The sequence below is a fragment of the Cyprinus carpio genome, chromosome B24 (genome assembly GCF_018340385.1).
Source record: "Cyprinus carpio isolate SPL01 chromosome B24, ASM1834038v1, whole genome shotgun sequence".
NCBI lineage: Eukaryota > Metazoa > Chordata > Actinopteri > Cypriniformes > Cyprinidae > Cyprinus > Cyprinus carpio.
Genome location: NC_056620.1, coordinates 16,251,424 through 16,276,204, shown reverse-complemented (window position 1 = coordinate 16,276,204; position 24,781 = coordinate 16,251,424). Strand labels below are relative to the sequence as shown.

Below are 24,781 nucleotides of genomic sequence, written 5' to 3'. Positions count from 1 at the left end.
GCAAAAGGCATTATTAGAGGTGATTCCCATTGATATCCCATGGCATCTCATTATGCTGCAATTGTCTAGAAGGCAATAAAAGTCATCTTTAGGATTGAATTGGACTCTATGCTGCACCTATCACACTTTTTGTCATTTTGACAAAATGGTTTTGATCCAAACCAACTTCTAATACTTTTTCTTTGGAGCGACATTCCCCTTGAGTAGTCTGGGGTTAATTGCCCTGCTCCAGGAAATTAGGATCAGGGTCCTAAGTGACTCCCTTGTGCATGGATGGCTCATTCCACGGTTTGAACCAGTGACCTTTGGGTAGTGAGCTCATCACACAGAAGGCCACATGGGATCTAGGCAGGGCAGCAAGTTATTATCAGGGTTTCTTACCTTTAGATTTGCTTGATTAATCTTTCATTCTTTCATTTTGAAACTCTTTGAAGGCCCTGTTATCTCTTTTCCTTCTCTTTTTCTCACTCTCACGCTGTGTTATGGGGTTAGGAGTATATCCGCCGGCAGTTAGAAGAAGAACAAAGGCAGCTGGAGATTCTTCAACAGCAGCTTCTCCAAGAACAAGCTCTTCTCCTGGTAAACTCTCATTTCAGCTTTCACCTTTAAAGTTCTTGCACTTTCTTTTCCTTTCTTTTCATCTACTGCGCTTATGCCATCTGTCGGTCCCCTCTGCGATCAGTACACTCACAGAGAGTATCGATTGTGTGAATTGATCTGGGGCATTTGGGATTTGTGGCAGCGCTGTTTGTTATTGCTCAGTTCTGAGGGAAATTAGACTCAGGATCCACGGCCATCAGGCCATCGATGGGATTAGTTTATAGAGCTGTTGAGTTTGAAGTTCTTCTGATAGCCTCCGGTTATTTTTAGGAGTCCAAACCTGTTAGCATTATTTTGTCTCATGTGGTTATCTGTTCTAAATCTTGCTCTTTTCACCTCATTCTGGTTCTCTGGTGTGTGTAGGAATACAAACGGAAGCAGATAGAGGAGCAGCGGCAGGCTGAGCGGTTACAGCGGCAGCTGCAGCAGGAAAGGGCCTACCTTGTTTCACTGCAGCAACAGCAACAAGAGCCACGGCCTGCAGACAAAAAACAACTGTACCACTACAAAGACTCAGTCAACCCCAGTGACAAACCGGCCTGGGCTAAAGAGGTACAGAGAGATCTTGTTAGGACTCTTACATGATTAATACTGTAGGGTTGGGTCAAAATACTGATTTTCTGATTAATCACAGTCTTCCTTTAAATGATCCTAGTATCAGTTCATAAAATCCTGAATGTGAGTTTAATTAAAAGGCAGTGTACCACTGAAATAATGGCAAGAAGTGTCTTTCTTTGAGGGCTGCACGCAAAAAGCCTACAGCACAACTTGCATAGTCCGATTCATGAAATAAAAGACTTTGAGTTGGTTGTTTTTAATTAATCGGAAACATACACAAGCATCTCTTGTGATTTTGATCTTTTTAGTGACTCTAGTATAGCCTGATTCATGAAACAAAAGACTTGTTAAATTGGTTCTTTTGGTTCAAAAAGGTGAGCTACTGTACCAGTTTGAATCTGAAGCATTGCCTTGTATAATTTACAGCATAAGCAGAGAGATAATGTCTTTTATATGTAATCAAAATGAACATTATAACTGAAATAAATCCAAATGAATCAGCACTGAATCAAGAGCTTATGAATCAGAATCGAATTGAATCAGGAATCTGTATTTATACCCAACCCTAGTGCTCATTGTCAAGAATCTCCAGTCACTGATTGTAGACATTATATGTCATTTGTCTCATTTGCTAATGGCTTAATTTCATCAAAATCTTCAGGTTTGGTGCCCACATGTGATGCATCTCACTTTCTGTCAATAACCTTTCCGTTAGTTTTCAGATTCCATTGGATGCTTTTTGATTATCACGCTCTGAAGGGGCCTCACCGTCCGTCTTCGGTTTTGTGGGTCATAATCTGAACGGTTTTATTGTGCTTATCTGAACACAGGTGATGGAGAGAGCTCAGGGTAACTCCCCTCGAATCCCTCCCAAGAAGCACCATTCGTTTAACAGTCCTGGAGAAAAACGTGTCGGTCAACTCCTCCCTCTTGACAAGAGCTCCTCTAATCAGCCCACGAGGCCCCCCTCGTACCCAGCAGCCTCCCACTCGAGAGAGATAGAGCTGGCCGAGCCTCAGCTCAGGATAGTCAGTGGGCCAAACGTTCCTAGAATCCGTGTGTCTTGCGAGCCAGATCCATCCCAGCTGGTCAGGATGGTCCAGCAGCATCTTGAGCAAGAGTCCCGGGGCCGCAATCCTGGACACTCCAGCAAAGGGGCTGATATTGAGAGAGACTTGTACTCAAAGGTCTCAAAGGTCTGCCTCCGCTAGCATGATTATTCGAGTCTCCTTTTTCACCGTGTCCTAGGTCTGGTCATGGTACATATTCAGAGAATTAATGCGGAAAAATACCTTTTTTCCAAATCTTCTATCGGGGCATTTGGATGATCTCTTTCGGAATGCCTTGTTTCTGTTTTCCTTTGGTTCTCTGGGTGCGGGTATTTCTGTAGGTTCTGTCTCCCAGTTAGTTTGGTGGATTTTCTTCTGACTGCTTCCGTTCTTGCTGTTGTCTTGTTCTAATGTTCCATAATCTTCTCTTTGAACTTCCCAATCACTCCTGCTTACAGAAAGCTGATGTCAGAGGAGCATGGGATTATGAGGCAAAAATGAGAGAGGTCTGGATAAGTTGGGCCACAAATGAGCTTTAGACCGTTGGTTCTCAACCTATTTGACTCGAAGGCCCACTAAGATATTTCTGATACGTCTACCATAATGACAAAGCTGCTCATTTTAAACTAGTGGTTTAAAATGAGCCACTAGTGGGTCACGGCCCCCTGTTTGAGAACCACTGCTTTAGACATTGATAAAATTACAAAGGGGAGTTGGTAAGGGGTTGTGTTGTTACTTGTAGGCACATATTGTGATCTGAAGATAGTGTGTCAATTCAGATCCAAACCTCCCTTCATTCTCAGAGAAGAAATAAACATGGTTTTCTCACTAACGTGTCTTACTGTCCCATTGGTCACTCGACTTCTAGGAAGGCCATAAGTGATTCTTTTCTTGTCTGAAAATGCTTGTGAATGGTGCATGACAGTTGAGGCTTGTTGTTTGAATTTGAGATTACCCAACATCTCCAATAACATACTGGACATAATGGACTAAATGTTTCCTTTCTGTCTTTAACCTGATGATTTCTTTGTCTGTCGTTTGGCTCTATGTTTCATCTTCGCTTATTGAGTCATTTTGATTGGGTCTGCAGAAGTGAATAAAAGATTATCTCCTGTCAAGTTAAGGGAACAGGTCTAAAAATATCTAAAATGTCTCGTAATGAGGCCGTCTCCTTAATTTGGGACAGGCGGATTTCGGCAAAGATTTAGAAACTCAATCTTGGGTGATTATGTGAATGCTAAATGAATAAGATCGACAGAGAAGCCTACAGGTCTCATCATCATATTAGTTGTTCTTATTAAAAGTTAAACTAATTGGTTTCTATTTTAAATATATACTATTGAAATTTAAATATGTAAAATTAGCAGAAGTTACCTTGGTTAATTAGTATGTTGTGCAACCCTTGTGTGAATCCTACAGTGACACATATCAGTCACTTTACACATTTCGCAGTCTATTCTGACTCTCAAGCAAAGAGGAAACAGACTGGTTGTGAAGAGTTGCATGGACACTAACTTCCTCTCTGTCTGTCAGGTTGAGGAACGCTCCAAGCTGAACCGCCAGAGCTCTCCGGCTCTCCAGAACAAAGTGGCCAATCGTATTTCTGATCCCTCCCTGCCTCCCCGCTCAGAGTCCTTCAGCAGTGGAGGCATACAGCAGGCCCGGACGCCTCCCATGCACCGCCCGGTAGAGCCTCAGGTACTTCCTGACCTCCTGATCTGTCTTTAGAGAGACAGATGTGTTGTGAAGAACACTGACCCCAGAGTTCTCCTTTCAGATGGCGCACCTGGTCTCTGTGAAATCCCATGGATCTTCCATGACAGGATCCCAGTCGCTGCATGATCAGTCCTCTCAGGGCGTCTCAGCCTTCCAAGAGGGTCTGTCACCTCACCGACCACCGATGCCACGGCAGAACTCTGACCCCACGTCAGAAAACCCCGCCCCACCACCTCGCATTACCAGCCGAGAAGAGAAGTTTGACCGTAGCTCTTGGCTGAGACAGGAAGATGACGTCCCTCCAAAGGTGATAATCTGGGATGAAATGCGTTGTTCCTGTAATCCAGTGGCATTAATAGTAATTCATGTGGAATTCTCAACAGGTGGATCACAAGTCTCTTTCTGACTGAGTCTCAGAAAGCAGTGAAAAAACATTGCTAAATATAAAATAATATTACTGTATATTTAACTGACTATATAGTCAAGCATATTTAAAGGGATAGTTCACCCAAAAATGAAAATTGTCATTAATTACTCACTCTCATGTTGTTCCAAACCCGTAAGACCTTTGTTCCTCTTCGGAACACAAATTAAGATATTTTTGATGAAATCTGAGAGCTTTGTGACCCTGCATAGACAGCAACACAACTGACACGTTCAAGGTCCAGAAATGCAGTAAGGACATCGTTAAAATAGTCCATCGTGTGCTCTCCTGAACGCGCGTCAAGGACTGACACGGAAGAGAAGAAATCATTGAATAAAGTTGTGGGGATTTTTTTTGCTTTCTTTGCACAAACAATGTATTCTCGTAGCTTCATAACATTAAGGTTGAACCACTGATGTCACATGGACTAATTTAATGATGTCTTTACTACCTTTCTGGGCCTTGAAAGTATGGCAGTTGTGTTGTTTTGTTTTCTGTGTAGGGTAAGTATTGTATTTGATTTAAAATATCTTAATTTGTGTTATGAAGATGAACGAAGGTCTTACAGGTTTGGAACAACATGAGGGTGAGTAATTAATGACAGAATTTTCATTTTTGGGTGAACCAAGCCTTTAAACCTGTAAATTTATTTATTTTACTTTGTATCATATTCATTCATGTCATTTAAATAATTTTAGCACAGCTTTAATTTCATTATCATTATTTATTTTAAAGACTATTTAGTACTTTTTATTTATTTTAGTACTTTTAGTGCTTACAAAAAAAAATTGTAAAAGTTAAATTCATAAATGTATAATGTGTTACTAAATGTGATGATATAAAAAAACAAAGCCTATATTAAAAAAAACCTGTTTTTTTTATCTTAGTAAAGTAACATCTTAACATCTGTTAACATGCTTCAGGTGCCCCAAAGGACCACTTCCATATCCCCTGCACTGGTGAGAAAAAATTCTCCAGGGAATGGACCAGGAGGACTGGGACCGAGAACCGGAGCACATCTGATCCGAGCCAGGTATATTCCACTTTTCATTAACTTCTTTCTTTCTTTTAAACTCATTTTACACATTTTATTACAGAGCAAGATTGCCCTTGTGAATACTATATTTTCTAAATAATTAAAACATTATCCATATAGGTACAACTACAATTGGAGTTTACAATACCAATGATTTTTTTAATTCATTTTCTTTGTCATTACATGTTTTTATTCATCTATTACTCACAGACAGCATTTTCTGTCAGTATCCGGACAAATAAATAATGGAAAAAATATTTGAATAAATGATTTTTCCTGAGACTTACACCTGTTTATCTCTATACTTTTACTGTACTTTTGTCAAAAGTTGAGTTCAGTTTGAATGTGGCTTGTTTGAATGTGTCCTACCGTTGGCACAGTAACCCAGACCTGCGGATTTCCATGGAGTCGGCTCTCCAGAGAACCAACAGTGGTAGTTCTTCCAGTTCTAGCACGCCCAGCTCTCAGGGCAGCTCCAGCGAGAGGAACCGTGTGGGAGGTGAGAGACCCTCTGGAATATTCTCTCAGTCTGAGCACCTGCACTAGGGAGTCTTGATCTTCGATTGTCTCCACAGGCTCCAGTAAACCTGAAGGATCCCCAGCAGTGTCCCAAGAATCCAAGCCCAAAACCCAGGAGGAGAACAGAGAGGTGACCAGACCCAGCCGACCAGCGGTGAGAAACACATTTCCCAGAATGCACAGTTTAACTGTGCTGCAAATGTTTCCGCTTTCACAGGGCTGCTTTCTGAGACCAGGATAAGCCTTAAATGAAAACATCTAAGCCTAATTTATTAAACTAGCTTCTTTTTAAGATCTGCACAGCTGTTGATGTTCATTCCAAACATGATGTCTTTACCATCAATTAAATACCCCATTAAGTCAAAAATAGAGTTTTGTTGCTTTCAGTCAATATCTTTTAGCTTTTAAATCACCTATATGCTAGATGTGTTTTATAAAAGCCATTAATATTCTCCACCTACGTCAACACATCAATTTTATGGGGTCTTTAATATATCACAAGTAAATCAAGTCTCATTTGAGCTGACCTACTCAACCTTCCCATAACCTTTAGCTAGCTTAGATATGTAGCTGTTCACACTTGGCTCGAAGTTGGAAAGATTGTGTGCCGCTTTGTGTTACTAACCATTTTCTCATTTAACATTCTGTCTAATTCGTTCAATTGTTCCTCCACACGTGGTTCTCTATTGTCGATTCTCTTTCTCCAGAGTTATAAGAAAGCCGTAGATGAGGTTAGTGACATCTGCCCATGTTCGTGCTCCTTACATTCAAGCACTCGTTGGCTGTCTGTCTCATCTATTTCTGTCACACGCCCTCTCAAGTCTTCAATCGCTCTCTCATCAATATTTCACGCCATCTCTCATTCCTTAACTCCCCTCCAATCTTTCTGTCTGTCGCTCTCTTTCACAGCTTCAGACGCCGTGTCAGTCACCATCATTAGCTGCACATTTCTCCATCGCACCAATTTGTCACAGTCGTTCACAGTGTCAGAGTTTTCACGGTTACCCAGGCAACATCTGTCTTATGCCACAAAAAAGGGATTTTTTTGTTTTGTTTAGAAGTAATGTTACATTTAGGGGTAAAAGAAGAGATCGGAAATTATGTATTTTTTTTTTAAAGGGATAGTTCACCCAAAAATGGAAATTCTCTCATTAATTACTCACCGTCATGCTTTTACAAATGATGTCCTTACTACCTTTCTGGGCCTTGAACATGAAAGTTGCGTTGCTGTCTGTGCAGGGTCAAAAATATCAATTTCATCACAAATATCTTAATTTGTGTTCTGAAGATGAACGAAGGTCTTATGGCTTTGGAGTGACATGAGGGTGAGTAATTAATGACATAATTTTCATTTTTGGGTGAACTATCCCTTTAATGGTAATTAATTCTGCAACTCTTTAATAATATTAACTTTAATCAATTTAATCAGCAGACCTATTTAATTTGACGTGAATAAAAACAAGGCAACAAGGGATAGAAGTACAGAGCATTCAGTTGTTAACATTCTTAGCTAGGAACTTTTGTGTAAATTTGTTTGTGATTGTCATTCATTAATGCATTTCTTGTAGTCAATACAGACGGACGAGTTAAACAAATTTGGGGAAGTTAAAACCGTTCCTGTGTGAATTGTCACATTCATTTCAAATCAAATCAAGTTTCTTCAAAATTCATTCACAGAGCCATTATTACATAAATTGATAGAACAAAGTCAATTTGAGCTGTAAAGCAGTACGTAATTCTGTGTAAATCATTCGTAGAATATTTTTTGCATAAACTGTCGCAATAAAGTTATTGTGAGCGAACAAGACAATCGAAATTAATGCTGCATTAGTGTTGCATTTACCTCAGATGAGCAGAATGTGCTTGTTTAAATTCGTAAAACTATTCTTTCGTAACTTAGATCAAAGTTGTTTGCATAAACCATATTTACAAATATTGTCACATTCTTTTCATTGCGTCAACTTGTGTGAGAAAGATTTAGCGAACGGTTTACAAAGAATTTTTTTTCAGCTCATGTCTAATCAGAAACATAATCATTGAAGTTCTGGATAACGTACAGTTTTTCGCAAACCATATTTCCTACGTTTTGTGACCACGTAAGTTTGTGGATAGACATTTTCGTCAACTTACACCCAGGAATTTGGTTGTACGTTTTATTGAATTTACACCCAGGAATGTGCGTCACAACTTTTTAATTTGTCTCTAATTTGATAAGATTATTGCTCTAGGTTCTATGTTCAGTCAAAAATGGAAATTTTAATCTCAGTTTAAGCATCAGTGTTTAAATATAAATGCGCAAGAGCTGACTTCTGGTTTCTCAATGGTGTTTTCTCTCTATCTGGCTGCCTGGTGGCCTGTCGACAGGAGGAGCTGGTAAGACAGAGCCAGAGCGGGAACTGCTGATTCCTACTAACCTTCTGCATGCAGGGCACAGGAACAAACCCTAGTTCTGCTTCAGTTATTCAGTGTTCTGGTATATTATTTATCTGACTTGTGCACGTGATGGTTTATAGAGTTGTGCATCATTCTTTGAAATGATGGTGGATTTTTTTTATCCCACTTTCAGAGTTGATTTGTAAAGCTTTATAGAATGATTTAGTTAATTTGCTTAACTGTGATGTTTTGCTTATTTGTTTGTTTCTGGTAATCTCTTCGGTGCCATTTACATGACCTAAATGTGCAAAACGGTTTTTATCATGAATCCTACTAACAGATAAATCACTGTAGCATATGCAGGCTTAAAACATGAAATGCTGTATACATTTTAGTGGATCCATTGTTCACTGGAGACCAAATCAAGCAGATCAAGGCATGAATGAAATCTTACATATCTTCTTTGTGTCTTCCTCTAACTTCATTCCCTAAAGGACCTCACTGCTCTGGCCAAAGAACTCCGTGAGCTGAGAACCAATGAGGAAACCAACCGGCCTCCCAGGAAAGTGACAGACTATTCCTCATCCAGTGAGGAATCAGAAAGCAGTGATGATGAGGATGGAGAAGGCGGGGCTCATGATGGAACTGTTCCCGTTAGTGATATTCCACGCATCATGTGAGTGTTTTCAAACATCAAACATGTTTTTAGTCTTAGTGTTGTTTTAGTATTACCTGTATACTATTATAGCATTTATTAATGTTTTGAATTGGCTTTTATTTTCGTATTTTCAGATTATTTTAATTTTAGATTAAGTTATTGAAATTTGTGCTTTAATGTTTTTATTCGTTTTTTTATTTATTTGTTTTAGTAAGTTTACTATTTCAACCTAAACATTTAAATTAGGTGGCAAGGCAACATTTCTGGGAACATTTTCATTTAAGTTTTAATTTTTTCATTTAATACTTATCCAATATATATGTCCAATATATATATATAATATATATTGGACAGTATATTGGATCCGGGCAGCTCTTAAAGTGACAGCATGTTAATATTTCTGCTGTCTATCATTAATGTTAATCAAACAGCAAAAGAGAGAAAATCTCTCACTGCTCTCGACTAAATAACTTTTGTAACTTTAGCAAGAAGAAATATATATTTAATTTACACCGTAAAGAATATGCAGTGTTTTTTATACATTTGATTACTTTATACAATGTATGTAGCATTTCTTATTTGTTCTACTCTAGTTTTTCATCCTATTGTTTGTAATTCATTTTTTATTTAATTGCTGACATCTTATTTGTCTTCAGTGAGCTTGAGTTTTGTTTTGGTTTAATTTAGGCTAGTATTAGTTTTTTTGTGATATTGATGCTCTATTCTCCCAACAGGCCTTCTGGCCAGGGTGGCACTGACTCACTGATCAACCAGGAGGATTCTCATGCCAATGATTCATTTGGCAAAAATTCACAAGACAGTGCCCTGATGATGCGAGAGGTGGGTGCACCTACCTAGACAGGTTCCTTTCCCGGATAGCAAGAACTCCTACACTCATTCCTCTAGTGTGTCACAGTTTTATTTCTCTTTAAGTTTACCAACTCATGTTTATTTTTGCCTTGGTTAAGCCTTAATTTTATTGGGTTATATTTTGGTGTTTCTTTCACATCTTTTGCTTCTGAATTCTCCAACAAAATCTCTGATCAAGCTCACCTCACACTTGCTGACAGAGGCACGCTCTGTGCGTTTCCCAAATATCTCTGCAAGATGGCTTAGCCATGCAAGGGGTCTGCAGTAGTGTAGCCCTACTCCTCTCTCTGTTCCTCTCTGCAGACGTTTTGGGAAAGCAAGCTCGGTCATGCCGAGAGCAATGGTTTCCCCGGTAACTCCAATCTGCCTGATCTAGTGCAGCAAAGCCACTCGCCTGGCGAGGGCCCTGGGCGGCTTTCTAGTGGGCTGGACCTGGACTCTGTGGCTGAAGTAGGTGATAGACAAGCCTTATAGAGCCACCCTGTTCTCCAACCCTCAAATTTCTAACCTGACACATCTAATCCATATCTATTTGATTCAGATGCACATGTTTATCTGGCTGTAGATGCACAGAAGCCCAGATCTCTTCAGAACTCTCATTGCTTTTCTTGGTTTTACTTCTTTTCTGTTTGGTTCTTATTTATTCTCCTTATTTCATTTACTATCATTTAGAGCTTACATTTTTTTAAAACATTGGAACGTGGGACCGCAGCCAGTCAATAAGATGCTTTCTCCCCTTTGCCGCATTTTCCCTTCTCTTATGTGCCTTGATTTTGTGCTCACACTGCAAAAAAAGATAAATTAATAATCAGTATTTTTCTGATTTTTATTTTTTTAAATAAATCAAATCAAAACATCCTTTCTTACAAGATTAATTCATTAAAAATATGTCTAACATTTCCATTTAAAAGTTTGGGGTCAGTAATATTATTTTTTAAACTCAAGCTAACCAAGGCTGCATTTATTTGATAAAAAAACATTAAAAGCAGTGATAATGTGAAAATGTTAATATTTTAAACTGTAATTTATTCTTGTGATGCAAAGCTGAATTTTCAGCATCATTACTCCAGTCTTCAGTGTCACATGATCATTCGGAAATCATTCTAATATGCTGATGCATTTCTCATTATTATTAATGTTGAACATGTTGTATTTCTTATTTATGTGGAAAAAGTTAAGCTTTTTTCAGGATTCTTTGAATAGAAAGTTGTAAGCGTATTTACAGTAACTTTTAATCAATTAAATGTGTTCTTTCAAAAAAAAAAATTTTTTACAGACCCCAAACTTTTGAACAGTACATATGCATTTTCAAATAAATTAATAAGAAAACATTTTCATGCACATATATATATATATATATTTTGTGTGTGTGTGTGTGTGTGTGTGTGTGTATATATATAATGTATGTGTGTGTATGTATGTGTGTTATATATATATATATATATATATATATATTATATATATATATACACATACACATCATATATACTGGAAAACAAGACAAAATACTGATTGCAAAAAACCTTTGCAGTGCTTGCTTTTCCTGCTAACATGTTACAATAAATGGACTGTTCTAACTGCGGACAAAAGTCTGCATGTTGCAGTTAGTTCATACTAGAAATGCTTGCATTTGCTGCCTACAATCAGTCATTAGAAGACACCATTTGCATGTTTTGTGGATGCTTGTTTCTCACTCCTGATTCTCCACTATGACAGTTTGGGATGGGGAGCGGGTCCAAAGCCTCCTTCACTCCTTTTGTGGACCCACGAGTGTATCAGACCTCCCCCACAGAGGACGATGAGGACAACCCTGCCTCAGGTGACTAATTTACCTATTATCCCCTTTTCTGTTGAAAAAGTGCACATGCTGGTGCCTTTCTCCTCAGTAGAAATGCTCAGATGAGGCACTGACTAATAATAATTTAGATTTTTTGTTTTGTCACACAGCTCATTTTATGGATGAACACCTACGGCAGGAGCAGGAACAGGAACAAGCTCGACTAAATGAGGCTCGGAAAATATCAGTTGTTAATGTCAATCCCACCAATATCAGGCCACACAGTGACACACCGGAAATCCGCAAATATAAGAAGCGCTTTAACTCTGAGATCCTGTGTGCAGCACTATGGGGTGAGTCTAAATGTTTTCTGACTTTGTACTCAATGACTGTTAGAATATTTTCTTTGTGTCTATATTGCTTGTGTGGATGTACAAACCTACTTGTTATATGTAAAGTGACCTTGAGCTATGGAAAGGCCCTATATAAATAAAAAATAAACTTCTTCAAATGAAAGTAGCATAAATGCCTTCATATCACTTCAGATCCATATTATAAACTACAAATCGTTTTTACATTACGTTTGCTGTAGGAGTGAATCTGTTGGTAGGAACAGAAAATGGGCTCATGTTACTAGATCGCAGTGGTCAGGGCAAAGTCTACAATCTGATCAACCGCAGGCGCTTTCAGCAGATGGAAGTTCTGGAGGGTCTCAATGTCCTGGTCACCATATCAGGTGAGTTCATCATCAGCTCTCTAGTTGTCTGTACAAAGATCTGTTTTATGTTGTTGGTTTTGTTAAATCTGTGTATTATCTGTTTGTAATAAGTGGTTCATAGTTCCTCTTTTTTTTTTGTAGGCAAAAAGAACAAACTGAGGGTCTACTATCTGTCATGGCTTAGAAACAGGATACTCCACAATGACCCTGAGGTAGAAAAAAAACAAGGGTGGATTACTGTTGGTGACCTAGAGGGATGTGTCCATTATAAAGTCGGTATGTCCTTTGGTCTATTTGCCCAAATAATTGTTTAAATACCTGAATAACTACAGAAAAAAAAATCCAAATATATAGTGACTAATGGGTTTTCATTTACTTACTAATAAAGTAAAAAAAAAATTGTAAACATAGTTAAATATCAAATAAATATAATATATAACCATATTTATAAAATGTGTGCATATGTATCTGTTTTTTTTTTTTTTTTTTTTTTTTTTTTTTTTTTCTTAAAAAAAAAAAAAAAAAGAGTAGGGGTGGGCAATATACCAGTAGACATGATTACAGTCTGGTAGAAATTTTTCAACCAGTAGAGATTTTGGATTACCGCCTCTATCACGGTTATGCACTCACAGGGTTTAAAAACAAGTGATTTTAAGCTGTTGAAACTAAATCAGCTGTGAAGGCTCGCGCACGTGAAGACAGTGCGCATAGACTGCGGGAATATTGAAGTTATTTTTGCCAATTTATAGAATTTGAGCAATTAAAGGTGCAATAGGAGATTGTCTTCCGAAACATTTTTTGATATGCTGGTTGAAAGTCTCTTCACATCCCCATAGTAATCATTATGTTAAGTGGTCTACATGTATTTATATATATTCTGTGGAAGGCGTAGGACCAAGAAATGTTCGTCCAATCAAAATATTCGGTTCGAGCATTATGAGAGGTTTTCCTACCTGCCTGTCAACATGTGTATTTGCGCAGACAGGATACGTCATCAGCACGCTCACGTACGCTGTGCAGACATCGGGAGCGGCAGAAAAACATCAACAACCTGACCTTTGTTCCTGGTATTGTAGTACTGTTACTAACTGTACTATAAAGTTTTGTCAACGGTGAATGACACATGATGTATTGTAGTAATTTGTCTCTAGTCGTCGGGTCTGTGTGTGCATTCATGCGTTCAGGGGGCGTGGCTTTGGACGGCGATCGCAAGGAGGGTGGGACGTACGCTTTCAGTGCTATCAGTCTAAAGTTAGCATTTTCCAAGATCTCCTACTGCACCTTTAAATACTCAATTTTATGTATCAAAATGCTTGTCTTTGCAAGTATTCTCATAAACACTGTAGGTCTGAAAGTGAAAGCAAACAGCTGAGAAAGAAAACACTTGTGTAACAGTATATTGGATCCGGGCAGCTCTTAAAGTGACAGCAGTCTAATATTCCTGCTTCTGTCATTCATGTTAATCAAACAACAAAGAAAGAAAATCTCTCACTGCTCTTGACTAAAGCACTTTTGTAACTTTAATAAAAAGAAATCTATGTTTATTTACAGAATACAGAAAATGCAGTGTTTTTAACATTTGATTACTTTATACAATGTATGTTGAATTTTTATTTATTTGTTCTACTGTAGTTTTTTTGTCCTATTGCTTGTAATTAGTTTATTATTCTTATTTAATCACTCACTGTTTACTTGTCTTTAGTGAGCTTGAGGTTTTTTTTTGTTTTGTTTTTTTGTTTTATTTAGGCTAGTATTAGTTTTTGTTATATTGACATTGGTGACAAGAATTATGAAATTTCTATGGTATCAAAAAATTTTGATGATATAAAGACCTTAGTTAAAGTAAAAATAACTATAATGTGATATAAGATTTTGGTCATATGCCCCACCCCTAATTTATAGAGAGATACAGAGAAACAGAGAATGTGGTTTATTAAATACTAATAATATTTTCACATGTATTTGTTATTTAACAGTCAAATATGAGAGGATTAAGTTCTTGGTGATTGCATTGAAGAATTCAGTGGAGATTTATGCCTGGGCTCCCAAACCCTACCACAAATTCATGGCTTTCAAGGTAAGACAAATGTTTGGTCCGTGAGACCCCCTTTACCTCCTTAAGAAAGAGCGTTTGTGTGTTAATTTTAAATGAACTGCATTGCTTTAGAAGAAAAACAGATCTTAGAATTTATTTGGCAGGGCACAAAATGTGCAAATTGAGTAGTTATTTTAGTACTTGTTTGTGAGGTGTGTCATGGAACACCTGTATTTAGTTTGTTTATTTTGTACATTGTGCTTTCAGTGTCTCCTCTGTCTTTCCAAAGTCTTTCACAGATCTTCAGCACAAGCCTCTGCTTGTGGACCTGACGGTGGAGGAGGGTCAGCGGTTAAAGGTTATCTATGGCTCCAGCGTTGGTTTTCACGTGATAGATGTCGACTCTGGGAATCCGTACGATATCTACATTCCGTCCCACGTAAGTGATGACAGGCAGAGCGGAGGCAGCTTTCCCCTCCTTACCCTGATCCTAAGGGACTTTAAATAGGACGACTCCTCTCTGGGGACACTGGGATGCACTGTAGTGTTGATGTCTGCATCACATATGTGCCTTTTAATTACAGACATTAGCTAAGTAAAGTACTTAAAAGGTATCGTTTTGTGCATTTATCCAGAAAAACCTATATAAGGTAAAAAATATGTCTAAAATATACATTACTGGTCAAAAGTTTAGAATAGTTAAGAATTAGTTAAGTTTTTGAAATGTCTCTTATGCTCAGCAAGGCTGCATGATTTGATTTTAAAAAAGAAGGAAAATCAGTAATATTGTGAAATATTATTACTAATATTTTTTTATTATTACTAATATTGTTATTTCATAGTAATATTAATACATTTTGCTTTCTATTTAAATATATTTAAAATGTATTTTATTGATGTGGATGCAAAGCTTAATTTCTAGCAAAATATTACTGTTTTCTAAATTTAAGAAGAAAAAAAAGAAAAAAAAAAAGATTAAAAAATCGTAATTATTCTAAACTTTTAAACTATAGTATGGGAAGTTCAAACATGATGCTGCCACAACGACTTGTAATGTTTGTCACAAGATTTAGCTGCTTTCTTTATACAATATTTATTTTAAATATAAATAAGAATAAATAAATACATTTAATTAATAATAATGAATATATATATATATATATATATATATATATATATATATATATATATATATATATATATATATATATATATATATATATATATATATATATAAGTAATAAAAACCATTCAAAATGTTAATTTTGGACCCTGGTTACACAGTTTAGAGCAACACGTATGAATGTTCTGTGTGCAGATGAATGGTTATGAAGTTGACTAAAAACAGATTTAATTACGCTGCACGTAACTGCTTTTTTTGTTCTAACATTATCAAGTGTGATAGAAAAGTATCTCTATTGTAAGAAGAAAACATGTCCCCGATCTCCGACCTTTGACAAACCAAACACGTACACGAACCAAAGCAGCCAAACCGTTCCGACGCCCCATGGTAGGCCGTTAGCAGGGCGCTTTTGGGTACAGTCGAGCAGAGGGCAGGAGTCTCGATTGTTGCAGCAGTTTCTCAAAGGGAGAAGCTCTGGCCACCCTCAGCACGAAACATGACTGACAGGGCCGCCCGGGGGAGGGGGGGAGAGCGTCACCTAGTAGGGAATGTTTTGCACTACGGCTCGTTTTTGTCACCCCAAGGCTCATCTGCGCCCACCCCTCCCTTCCCAGATTCAGGGCAGTGTTACCCCTCACGCCATTGTGGTGCTTCCCAAGACCGACGGCATGGAGATGCTTCTGTGTTATGAAGATGAGGGAGTCTATGTGAACACATACGGCAGAATCACTAAAGACGTGGTGCTCCAATGGGGAGAGATGCCCACCTCTGTTGGTAGGTTTTGGTTGTTTATTTCACACAAAACGCTCCTGTTCTCCTTCTAGAGCCCTGATGGCAGTCTGTGCAAGAGCACCCGACTGTCCCCGACACCCCTCAGAATCTGAATCGGTCGTCTCATACAAACACGCATGTCTTTGTCCACTCATTGCTCTTCTGTCTTTCCTGTCCCTCACTTAACTAAACGATTGAGCCGCCCCACCTAGACTAATCCCTGACACAGAGTGAGATGTTTGTCTGTATGTGTAGCACATCTGCTTGTGTACTGTTTTGTCTACCCTGTTAACCCAATATGAGGCTTTGTTATTAATAACCTTTAATCTGATTTCCTTTCTGAACAAAAGCCCAAGATTTGACCGTGGATCCTATTTTGTTTCATATCATCCTTGGATGAATCTCATAAAAAAAAATGTCTGGGTGATATTTTACTTTAAAATCAGAATAAAAAAAACATTAAGCCCATTTTAGGACCATGGTTTGCTATTATCATTTGCATATGAAAATGGAAAAATATATGTTAATTTAAAAAAAAAAATTGGCTTTTCATGCAAAAATAATTTCTTATTTCTTCCTTTTATTTTTAGAGTGAAATGTGATCTGTTTTTTTCGGGATTTGCACAATATTTTCTAGTCAATATATTTAAATTGACTCTACTTTTAGAAAATTATTAGAGCCTGTTTTAGGACATTATGATATTTTGCTATTATCATATGCAAATAAAATTGTTTAATTGTCATTTTAAAAAGACTCGCAATGCAAAAAATATTGGGCCTAAAATATGCAATCCTTATGCTAATGGCCAGATGTTTAATCATTGTCAAAAAATAATTTCACGAGGCAAAAAATCTCTGTCCTAAAATATACTTGATTTTTCTTTATGCAAAAATATAATTTTTTGATTTTGATTTCTCTTGATTTTGGGGTGAATTGTGACCTGTTTTCCTTAGATTTACCCAAAATTACAATTTTCTATCCAACATATTGTTTTTTACATTTAACCAGGACAAAGAGACCATCATCAGTTTCAGTGTAATTATTGTTGTCTTTTTAGATGTAAATATTGGTGTCTTTCAGCTCTTGCTTTACTACAATCATGCATCAGATATTGTGCCATGTGTCTCTAAAATCAATTTCCAGCTTTAATGTTTGTTTGTATATGTGTTTTCATCTCTCATCCGTGCAGAATGTTAATGTTGTAATTTAGATGTCTTTTGTTGTTTGTTGGCTGATACTGAGGGTTCAGATGTAGACCAGCAGCCGCCCACCCCCTCAGTTCTGAACAAATGAATGTTTCAGCCAAATTATGTTCAACTCTTCGGTGATTCTGCACTCATAACAAAGTCAAATTCATAACTCATGCATTTTCTACACAAGATATCAGCAGCAAAGGAAGTCAAAACAACCAGATCATCATTATTATCTCTATGAAGGGCTCTAAATCAGCCACAGGAAGTCCTCGGAGAAAGTTAGTGTAACATGTTAGTATCCAAATAGCTCTAGAGTTGGACGCTATAGTTCCTTGTACTCTTGAATGCAAAAGGATCATTAGAAAATGAAAGATTAATAATATCCATAACCACTGGTATTTAATTTGTGATGCTCAGAAACTGCTGCAATAATGACCTCCTGATGTGGGGTGGCTTTGGCAGGCTTGTTTTCATTGAATCTGGGCTATTTGGAGTTGCTGTTGGAAGTCAGAAGTCGTTGAGGAACGGGGTTTTCTGATGATGTACTGCATTTGGTGTCAGCGCTCTCCTGTCACATGTTTCTTTTGTCTTTTGTATATATTCGCTACCTTCCCCCTCTCCTTCTGCAGCCTACATCCACTCCAACCAGATCATGGGCTGGGGAGAGAAAGCCATTGAGATCCGCTCCGTGGAAACGGGACACCTCGACGGAGTTTTCATGCACAAGCGAGCACAGCGACTGAAGTTCCTTTCGGAGAGAAACGATAAAGTGCGTTACCACCATGATGCAACTTGCCCATGCATGATCTTACTGTTACTTTTTACTCTTTCTGTTATTGGCTACAATTAACTATATTTAAAAATTAAACACTTTACTTTTAAATTATGTTAGTCTTTCTGTGGATCAATGACACGACACACTAGGTTTGTTTGTTAAATTTTTTTTAATGTAATTTAGCTATTTATTATTTTATTAATTTTCATTATTTTTTCTCTTTTTTTGGTAAAGTTCACAATATTGCAAATTTAAATACTACACCTTTAAATTGAGTCTTCATGGGTGAATGACATGTTTATTTTTGTTTGTTGGAGTTTATTAATTTATTTAGCATTTATTTATAATGTATATATATATTTTTTTCTTCGTTTTTTTTTAATGCTAGATTGAGATACCTGTCCTGATATGATAATGAAGAAAAATAGCTCATAAAAAATGAAATTCATGACATAATCTATTATTTAGTTGAACATGTATATTTTTTAAAAAGTGGTATTTATAAAGCAAACAGTATTTCTATAAAATGTTTCTATAAAAAAAATTATATAAAATATAATATTTCTATAACATTTCTATAGAAACCCTTTTTTACATTCAATACTTAATACTTTTTTTGAAAATAATGAACGAGGTATGTACATTCATGTAATATAAACACATAATTAACTTTTATGATCAATATATTCAGATTTAAATAGTAAAGTATGTTATTACACTTTACTTGATTTTTATACTACCACAAAATGTAACTGTCATTATTATTTTTTTTTAAACCAACTGTGAACTTGTTTGTTTGTTTTATATTCTATTTTCAAAGTTTTTTTTTTTTTTTTTTTTACTTTATTTAATAAGGATGTGTCATTGACCCATGTAGTGGATAACTTAAATTGAACAGTGTTTAATATGTTTGTTTTAATATCATTGATATACTATTATAATATTACTATTATTATACTATTATTTTATCAATAATTTAAATTAGTGTTTCTATATTTTCTGTTTGATTTTAATTTAAATTAAAAAAAAATGTATTTAGTTTGTCATTTTATTCGTTTTTTTTTTTTTTTTTTTTAAAGACACTCTAATGTATGTTTTTAGTTGTAGTAAATCAAGTTATGAATGAAACGAAAGTGAGAAATATTGCCTTGGCAACTAGCTGAAATAAAATACCTGAAAATAAGCCTGACTGGAAATTGAATGTAGACAGCCAAGGCAGTAGATTGTAAGAGTTTGGTCCTTTGAATATGAATAATAGGCAATATAATAACATCCATTCCTCCATGTGGACTCTTTTCTTTGTCGCAGGTGTTCTTTGCCTCAGTCAGATCAGGAGGCAGCAGCCAAGTTTTCTTCATGACCTTGAACAGAAACTCCATGATGAATTGGTAATTCATCCCCGCCCTTCCCTGCATTGTATCTGTGGACCTTTTCTACTTTATTGAAAAGTGTGAAAAAAGGAAAGACGGGAAAATCCAGTTGCGCTGGATAATCTGGCAGATGGCAAAAAGACCAAACCTTGCTGGGACCTTCTCAGAAGAGTCAAAGACAAACCCCAAATTCACACGCCCCCGCCAACAACAAGGGGCGCCGGGGTAGAAGAACAACTGGTCTGCATTATTTTGATGGCTCTTTTATTAACATGCGTGGGGTTCTGGTGTTTTTGTCTGTACAGATCTCTATCTAGATTCTGGAGGTGAAGACTGGAAATATGGGGAATAAGACCCACAGAGTAGAGTGAATATTTGTACTGTTAAGACACTTTTCGATAATTTATCACGGTTGCGCTGAACGTCAGTAAACCTCCCTTGCGGGATGAATCCATTGAGGCTGGTTAGTGTGATCAACCCTTTTTCTTTTTTATGTTTCAGCTTGGAATGCACACAGATGTTTGTGTCATGTGGATATCACTCTAATGTCTGATATTTAAGACTTGTATGATACTTTGCCACATTATGTTGGAGCAGACACACTTCGGGCTGTCCACAGAATGCCTTAAATATGAATTTGCGAAGCTGCTCGGTTTTATTTTTCCATAAGTTCATAAGAAATTGATGTTTATGCATATTTCTGTAAGGAAAGGAAAATTCTACTTTTTTGGATGGAAATTGATGCCTGCTGATATGAACGTATAACGGAACTATATAATGATTCTGAATATTCATACTGTGCATTCCTAGTTTTATCCCAAAGCTCTATAGTATTCACATTTGGAGCCTGTGGTTTGGCAATGTTTTCCTTGTGCTCAGGGAGATGGTGCTGTTGATCAGACCTTTTTCCATTCATTTCCATTTTCTTTACAACTTGTGTTATGGGCGATTTAAAGGGATAGTTCACTCTAGAATTACAATTCTGTTCTCATGCCGTTTCAAAACTGTAAGACTTTTGTTCCTCAGTTACACATAAAAAGAGAAGTTTATCAGACTCTTCAAGCTGCTTTCTTCCATACAATGAAAGTAATTAAAAAAAAAAAAACTATCATAAAAGTAGTCAATGTGCACTGTATTTCTAGTTTCTGAAAGCCATATGATGTTTTCTGTGAGGAACAGACTCAAAAAAGTTCTAGTCACAAATAACAGCCTAAATATTCGAAAGACAATAAGGCGAGTCATTTTACTGGCCCTATGAGTACATTAATATCCATATGGACTGGATTAGACCGTCATTTTTATTTAAGGGTGAAACTGGTCTGCAGAGATGATTCTTGAACGCTTTATCACCACAGTGCTAAGAAAGAGTCTGAATACTTCAACTGACTGGTAAATACTACAGAGCTTTCTATTGAAACATAAAAAAGTACATTAAGATTCTGTTTAGAGCATCACAGTTTCTTTGTAAGAGTGTGCGTATGTGAATGAATGATGAGATGTAATGCTTTCCACCAATGATACAAAAATAACCATTAACATACCAGCAATCTCAGTTGTTTTCGTATCAGGAGTAACACGTGTCATTAGAATAAGAATGTGCTGCAGTTTTGTATTTTTAAGTTTGTTTTCTCATGACTTTCAGCAAAGTGCAATAAAGGCCAAGGGAATCTAGCATGGTGAGTCGATTGCTCACCTCTCCTCATGATGGATCTCCAACTCTTTCAAGAGGGATATTCACTACCACCCTCTGTAAATATCCACTTCCGTTTTGGAAAAGAGTCCTGCCTCCGAATCGAATGCTTAGGAACTGTGAGGATGTGACAGAAATGTGCGATGCTGTTTGTGGTTCTGTAAGATCCACCACCTTCTCTGTGTGAATCACATGAAGCAGTGAACGAAGGGTAGTGTTTTGTGAGTAGAGCTTCCTTTTAGGCTACCTCGTTTCTGTTCAACTGTTGGATCGGTTCAGTTTTCTATATGGGTAATGACTGTTGATGCCGTAGATCAAACCTTCGTAAGTGACACAATGTAAGGCAATATTCCAGATCGTAGTTTGAAGAGGCAAATATTTAATCTCTGGGAGGGGGAGGTTGTGTCTTTTTGAAATGCAACCAGTAGATCAGTGGATTTCCAACGTTATTCAAATATAATAGGAATTTTCAATTGGCGAAGAGGATGTTGTAATTAACAAATGTAAAATAAGGCTATGTTGTCATTCCATGTATATTCAGAGGTGATTTGAGTGTAGAGCGCCAGACAGAAATATTCAGAAATATAAAAAAAAAAATATATATATATTGGTGCAATGTCTTGTGTAACAGCGAAATCAAGCCTACACTTCATATTAGGGTGATTCTTCAATTAGGGCAACTTTTCGAAACCCACGGATGATTTTAAGGGAAAACATTTCCAATTTTTTTTTTTTGGTCTCTCTATTTTTATTTTCACTTAAAGACGTTCAGTTTATTTGTCATTTATTTTTACATTTTTATAGCTTTTTTTTATTTCATCAAATACTACTGTCATCACCGCCATGCCAAGAATTGTATTTCTATATTATCTATTAATTTAGATTTTTTTTTCTTTTTTTTTCCCCCCAAGCACACAACTGACATTATTTCAAAATCCACTTAAGATATATGAAACTGTTTGCATTTTTAGGATTACAAAAACACAAAAATGCCTCTAACTGCAGAATCGCCAATTAATAGACTTGAAGTCCTTCCAAATGACGTGGCGTTTTAATCAAATAGGTGGAATCATGAAAATAACAGTCCTTTATATACTTTTATATATTTTCATTACAGTTCTGTAAGGGCAATAGAGTGTGAAATTCACTTGACACAACTAGGAACTTTTAAGACTTCGTGTTTTTGTCCATCAAACTGTGAACTGAGTGCAGGTGTGAAATACTTCTGGGGTTTTCCCATTCATTTCCTCAACACGGCTGTGAGGTTGGTTGATATCTTCATCTCTCATGCACCACCTTCAGTGGTCTTTTGATTTGTACTTGACCTCATTTTCTTTCTTAATACGGACATTACTGTAAGTACATCCTTTATATTCAGGCCGAGCGAGTTTTGTTGTTTTATTTCTGTATTTCTCTTTTTTTTTTTGTGTGTGTGTATTAAAATTTGAGATTTATAGCACAACCGAGCATTCTGGATATTGGCTGTTATTTTTATGGTTGTTCCTGTGTGTGTGATTGGGTGTGTGTGATTTAAACATACCATTTTTGTTTTTTTAAAGCCTGTGAATACACCAGTTAAAGAAGTAATACAGGCATTTGACACTAAAATGACAAAATGGTGAGGTTTCAATATTACAAGCCTTCGGTTATAGACATTTGAACCTGAAACCTGGCATATCATGTTTTGTTCTCAAAATATGCAGGCTGTAGTATTTTATAAATAGATTTTTAAGGCTATTAAACTAGAGTTTTGTTCCAAATGTAGCCTGGACTTTTAAGAGAAGTGATCTCATCTAATCTGTGCCTAGTCTATGTAGTGGGTGTTACATTTTATTGCTTACAATTTATTACATATTGTAAATCAAACAAACAACAAAGTCACTCAAGTCCCCTTTGTGTCATCCACAAAACCCACAAAAAGAGCTGAATCTTCTAAACTGAGTATTTTATGGTCGTTACATTTTTTACAATCCAGTTTTCTTGATATTCTGATCCATTTTATTTATTGTTTTGTACAGTGCTTTAATGCTGGTATCTGTATTTAGAAAGCAGCAGTATTATTGCTGCTGCTTTTTTAAAGGGACTGTTTTCTTCAGCTGTATTCTGGATTAGTTTGTCTTAGAGAAATATGAAATCTATATTATAATGTCAGAGATGCTTTAATATGAGTGCTTTATTTTACTTTTTTGTTTGTTTTCTAATTTTATTGCAGTATTGTTCAGTGCTCTTTCCTTATTAAATAAATTCACCCCTGATAACTGCAAAAATGTTATATCCTAGGGTTGTTTGTGGATCTAGTCTTGTTAACCTAATACTCAGTGTGTTTATGTTTAAAGAGGAAAACCGCAGAGAGAAGACTGCATATCAAATGCGATGGCAGAGCAGGTTGGTGGATCAGTCTAGAAAAGCTATAGCAATAACAAGCATTACTGATTTTGTCAGTCTTCATGTTAGACCCTTTTCTACTTTGACTGAAACTCCAGTTTTTGATCTTATTCAGATGGAGTCAAGCGTTTCTGAAAGAGGAGAATGTGAAATGGAAAAAAATGGAAATTTCAGATTTTGAAAACTCACCCATTGTGTTCACTTGTCACCTAAAACTGACAGTTTCTTTGCTTTTTTAAAAAATAAATTGACACCTCAAACCAGACCATGTGTGATGTTATATTTTATTTTTAGAATAGTTCCTGTAATACTATTTTATAATAAGAATTATAAATTAAATCACTTACATATAAAAGTTTGTATATTTACATAATAATAATCCATCTATTGTGTTTTGTCTTATGCAATTTGGACGTTTGTTATACAAGACTTTTTCAAGTGTAATCTTTAAGATATAGGCCTAATTCAAAAAATGTACACTGAATTGACATTTTTGAACTAGTTGTTTGAATCCAACACAAGACCACTGTTAGAAAGCCTTTGGGTAACTGGAGTTGTGACTCATTTATGGAGTTATATTTATTATAGGCCTTTTGTTTCTTTTTTATGACTTGATTGAAATAGCCTACAAAAACATGCCTCTCTCTATATGTGTATATAGCCTATTATCAGCCAAAAGTTTGGAATATGTTTTTAAAAGATGTATGCATTTATTTATTAAAACATTAATACTGTGAAACATTATTACGGTTTTAATAAGTGTTCTATTTTAATAGCCAATATTTTAAGATGTGATTTTTTTTCTGTTATGGCAAAGCTGAATTTTCAGCAGCCATTACTCCAGTCTTCAGTGTCACATGATCCTTCAGAAAACATTTTGCAATCATGAGCTTAATTATTCTATCCTTTTGGCCGGCTGTGTGTATATGTATGTATATATATATATATATGTGTGTGTGTGTGCGTGCATGCATCATGCATGCATGCTGGCTAAAATGTAATTTGATGTAAAAGTGGCATCCTAAGCGCTGAGAGGCACTAAGCACAAACTACAAACCCAGTCCATCCTCTCGTCTGCAGAAGAAGAGGAATCCCGCCCACTGTACGGATGCCGCATTAAAATTGGCCGCGCTTGCGCGT

General features: G+C 36.4%; 1 protein-coding gene across 1 annotated transcript in view; it reads left to right on the top strand.

Moving 5' to 3' along the window:
* The window catches only part of LOC109079599 (TRAF2 and NCK-interacting protein kinase-like), a 63,569-nt gene extending 39,663 nt beyond the window's left edge, over window positions 1–23,906 (top strand). The window contains exons 14-35 of the mRNA XM_042752535.1: window positions 493–579; window positions 964–1,152; window positions 1,989–2,354; window positions 3,741–3,905; window positions 3,985–4,230; window positions 5,271–5,380; window positions 5,764–5,882; window positions 5,959–6,056; window positions 6,610–6,633; window positions 8,267–8,275; window positions 8,770–8,951; window positions 9,668–9,773; window positions 10,107–10,253; window positions 11,520–11,622; window positions 11,751–11,933; window positions 12,173–12,316; window positions 12,440–12,574; window positions 14,275–14,375; window positions 14,623–14,772; window positions 16,071–16,230; window positions 18,051–18,190; window positions 19,505–23,906. Coding sequence (XP_042608469.1) covers window positions 493–579; window positions 964–1,152; window positions 1,989–2,354; window positions 3,741–3,905; window positions 3,985–4,230; window positions 5,271–5,380; window positions 5,764–5,882; window positions 5,959–6,056; window positions 6,610–6,633; window positions 8,267–8,275; window positions 8,770–8,951; window positions 9,668–9,773; window positions 10,107–10,253; window positions 11,520–11,622; window positions 11,751–11,933; window positions 12,173–12,316; window positions 12,440–12,574; window positions 14,275–14,375; window positions 14,623–14,772; window positions 16,071–16,230; window positions 18,051–18,190; window positions 19,505–19,588 — 3,048 coding nt within the window. The 3' untranslated portion in view covers window positions 19,589–23,906. The remainder of the gene's footprint in view (window positions 1–492; window positions 580–963; window positions 1,153–1,988; window positions 2,355–3,740; window positions 3,906–3,984; window positions 4,231–5,270; window positions 5,381–5,763; window positions 5,883–5,958; window positions 6,057–6,609; window positions 6,634–8,266; window positions 8,276–8,769; window positions 8,952–9,667; window positions 9,774–10,106; window positions 10,254–11,519; window positions 11,623–11,750; window positions 11,934–12,172; window positions 12,317–12,439; window positions 12,575–14,274; window positions 14,376–14,622; window positions 14,773–16,070; window positions 16,231–18,050; window positions 18,191–19,504) is intronic.
* The last annotated feature ends 875 nt before the right edge of the window (window positions 23,907–24,781 follow it).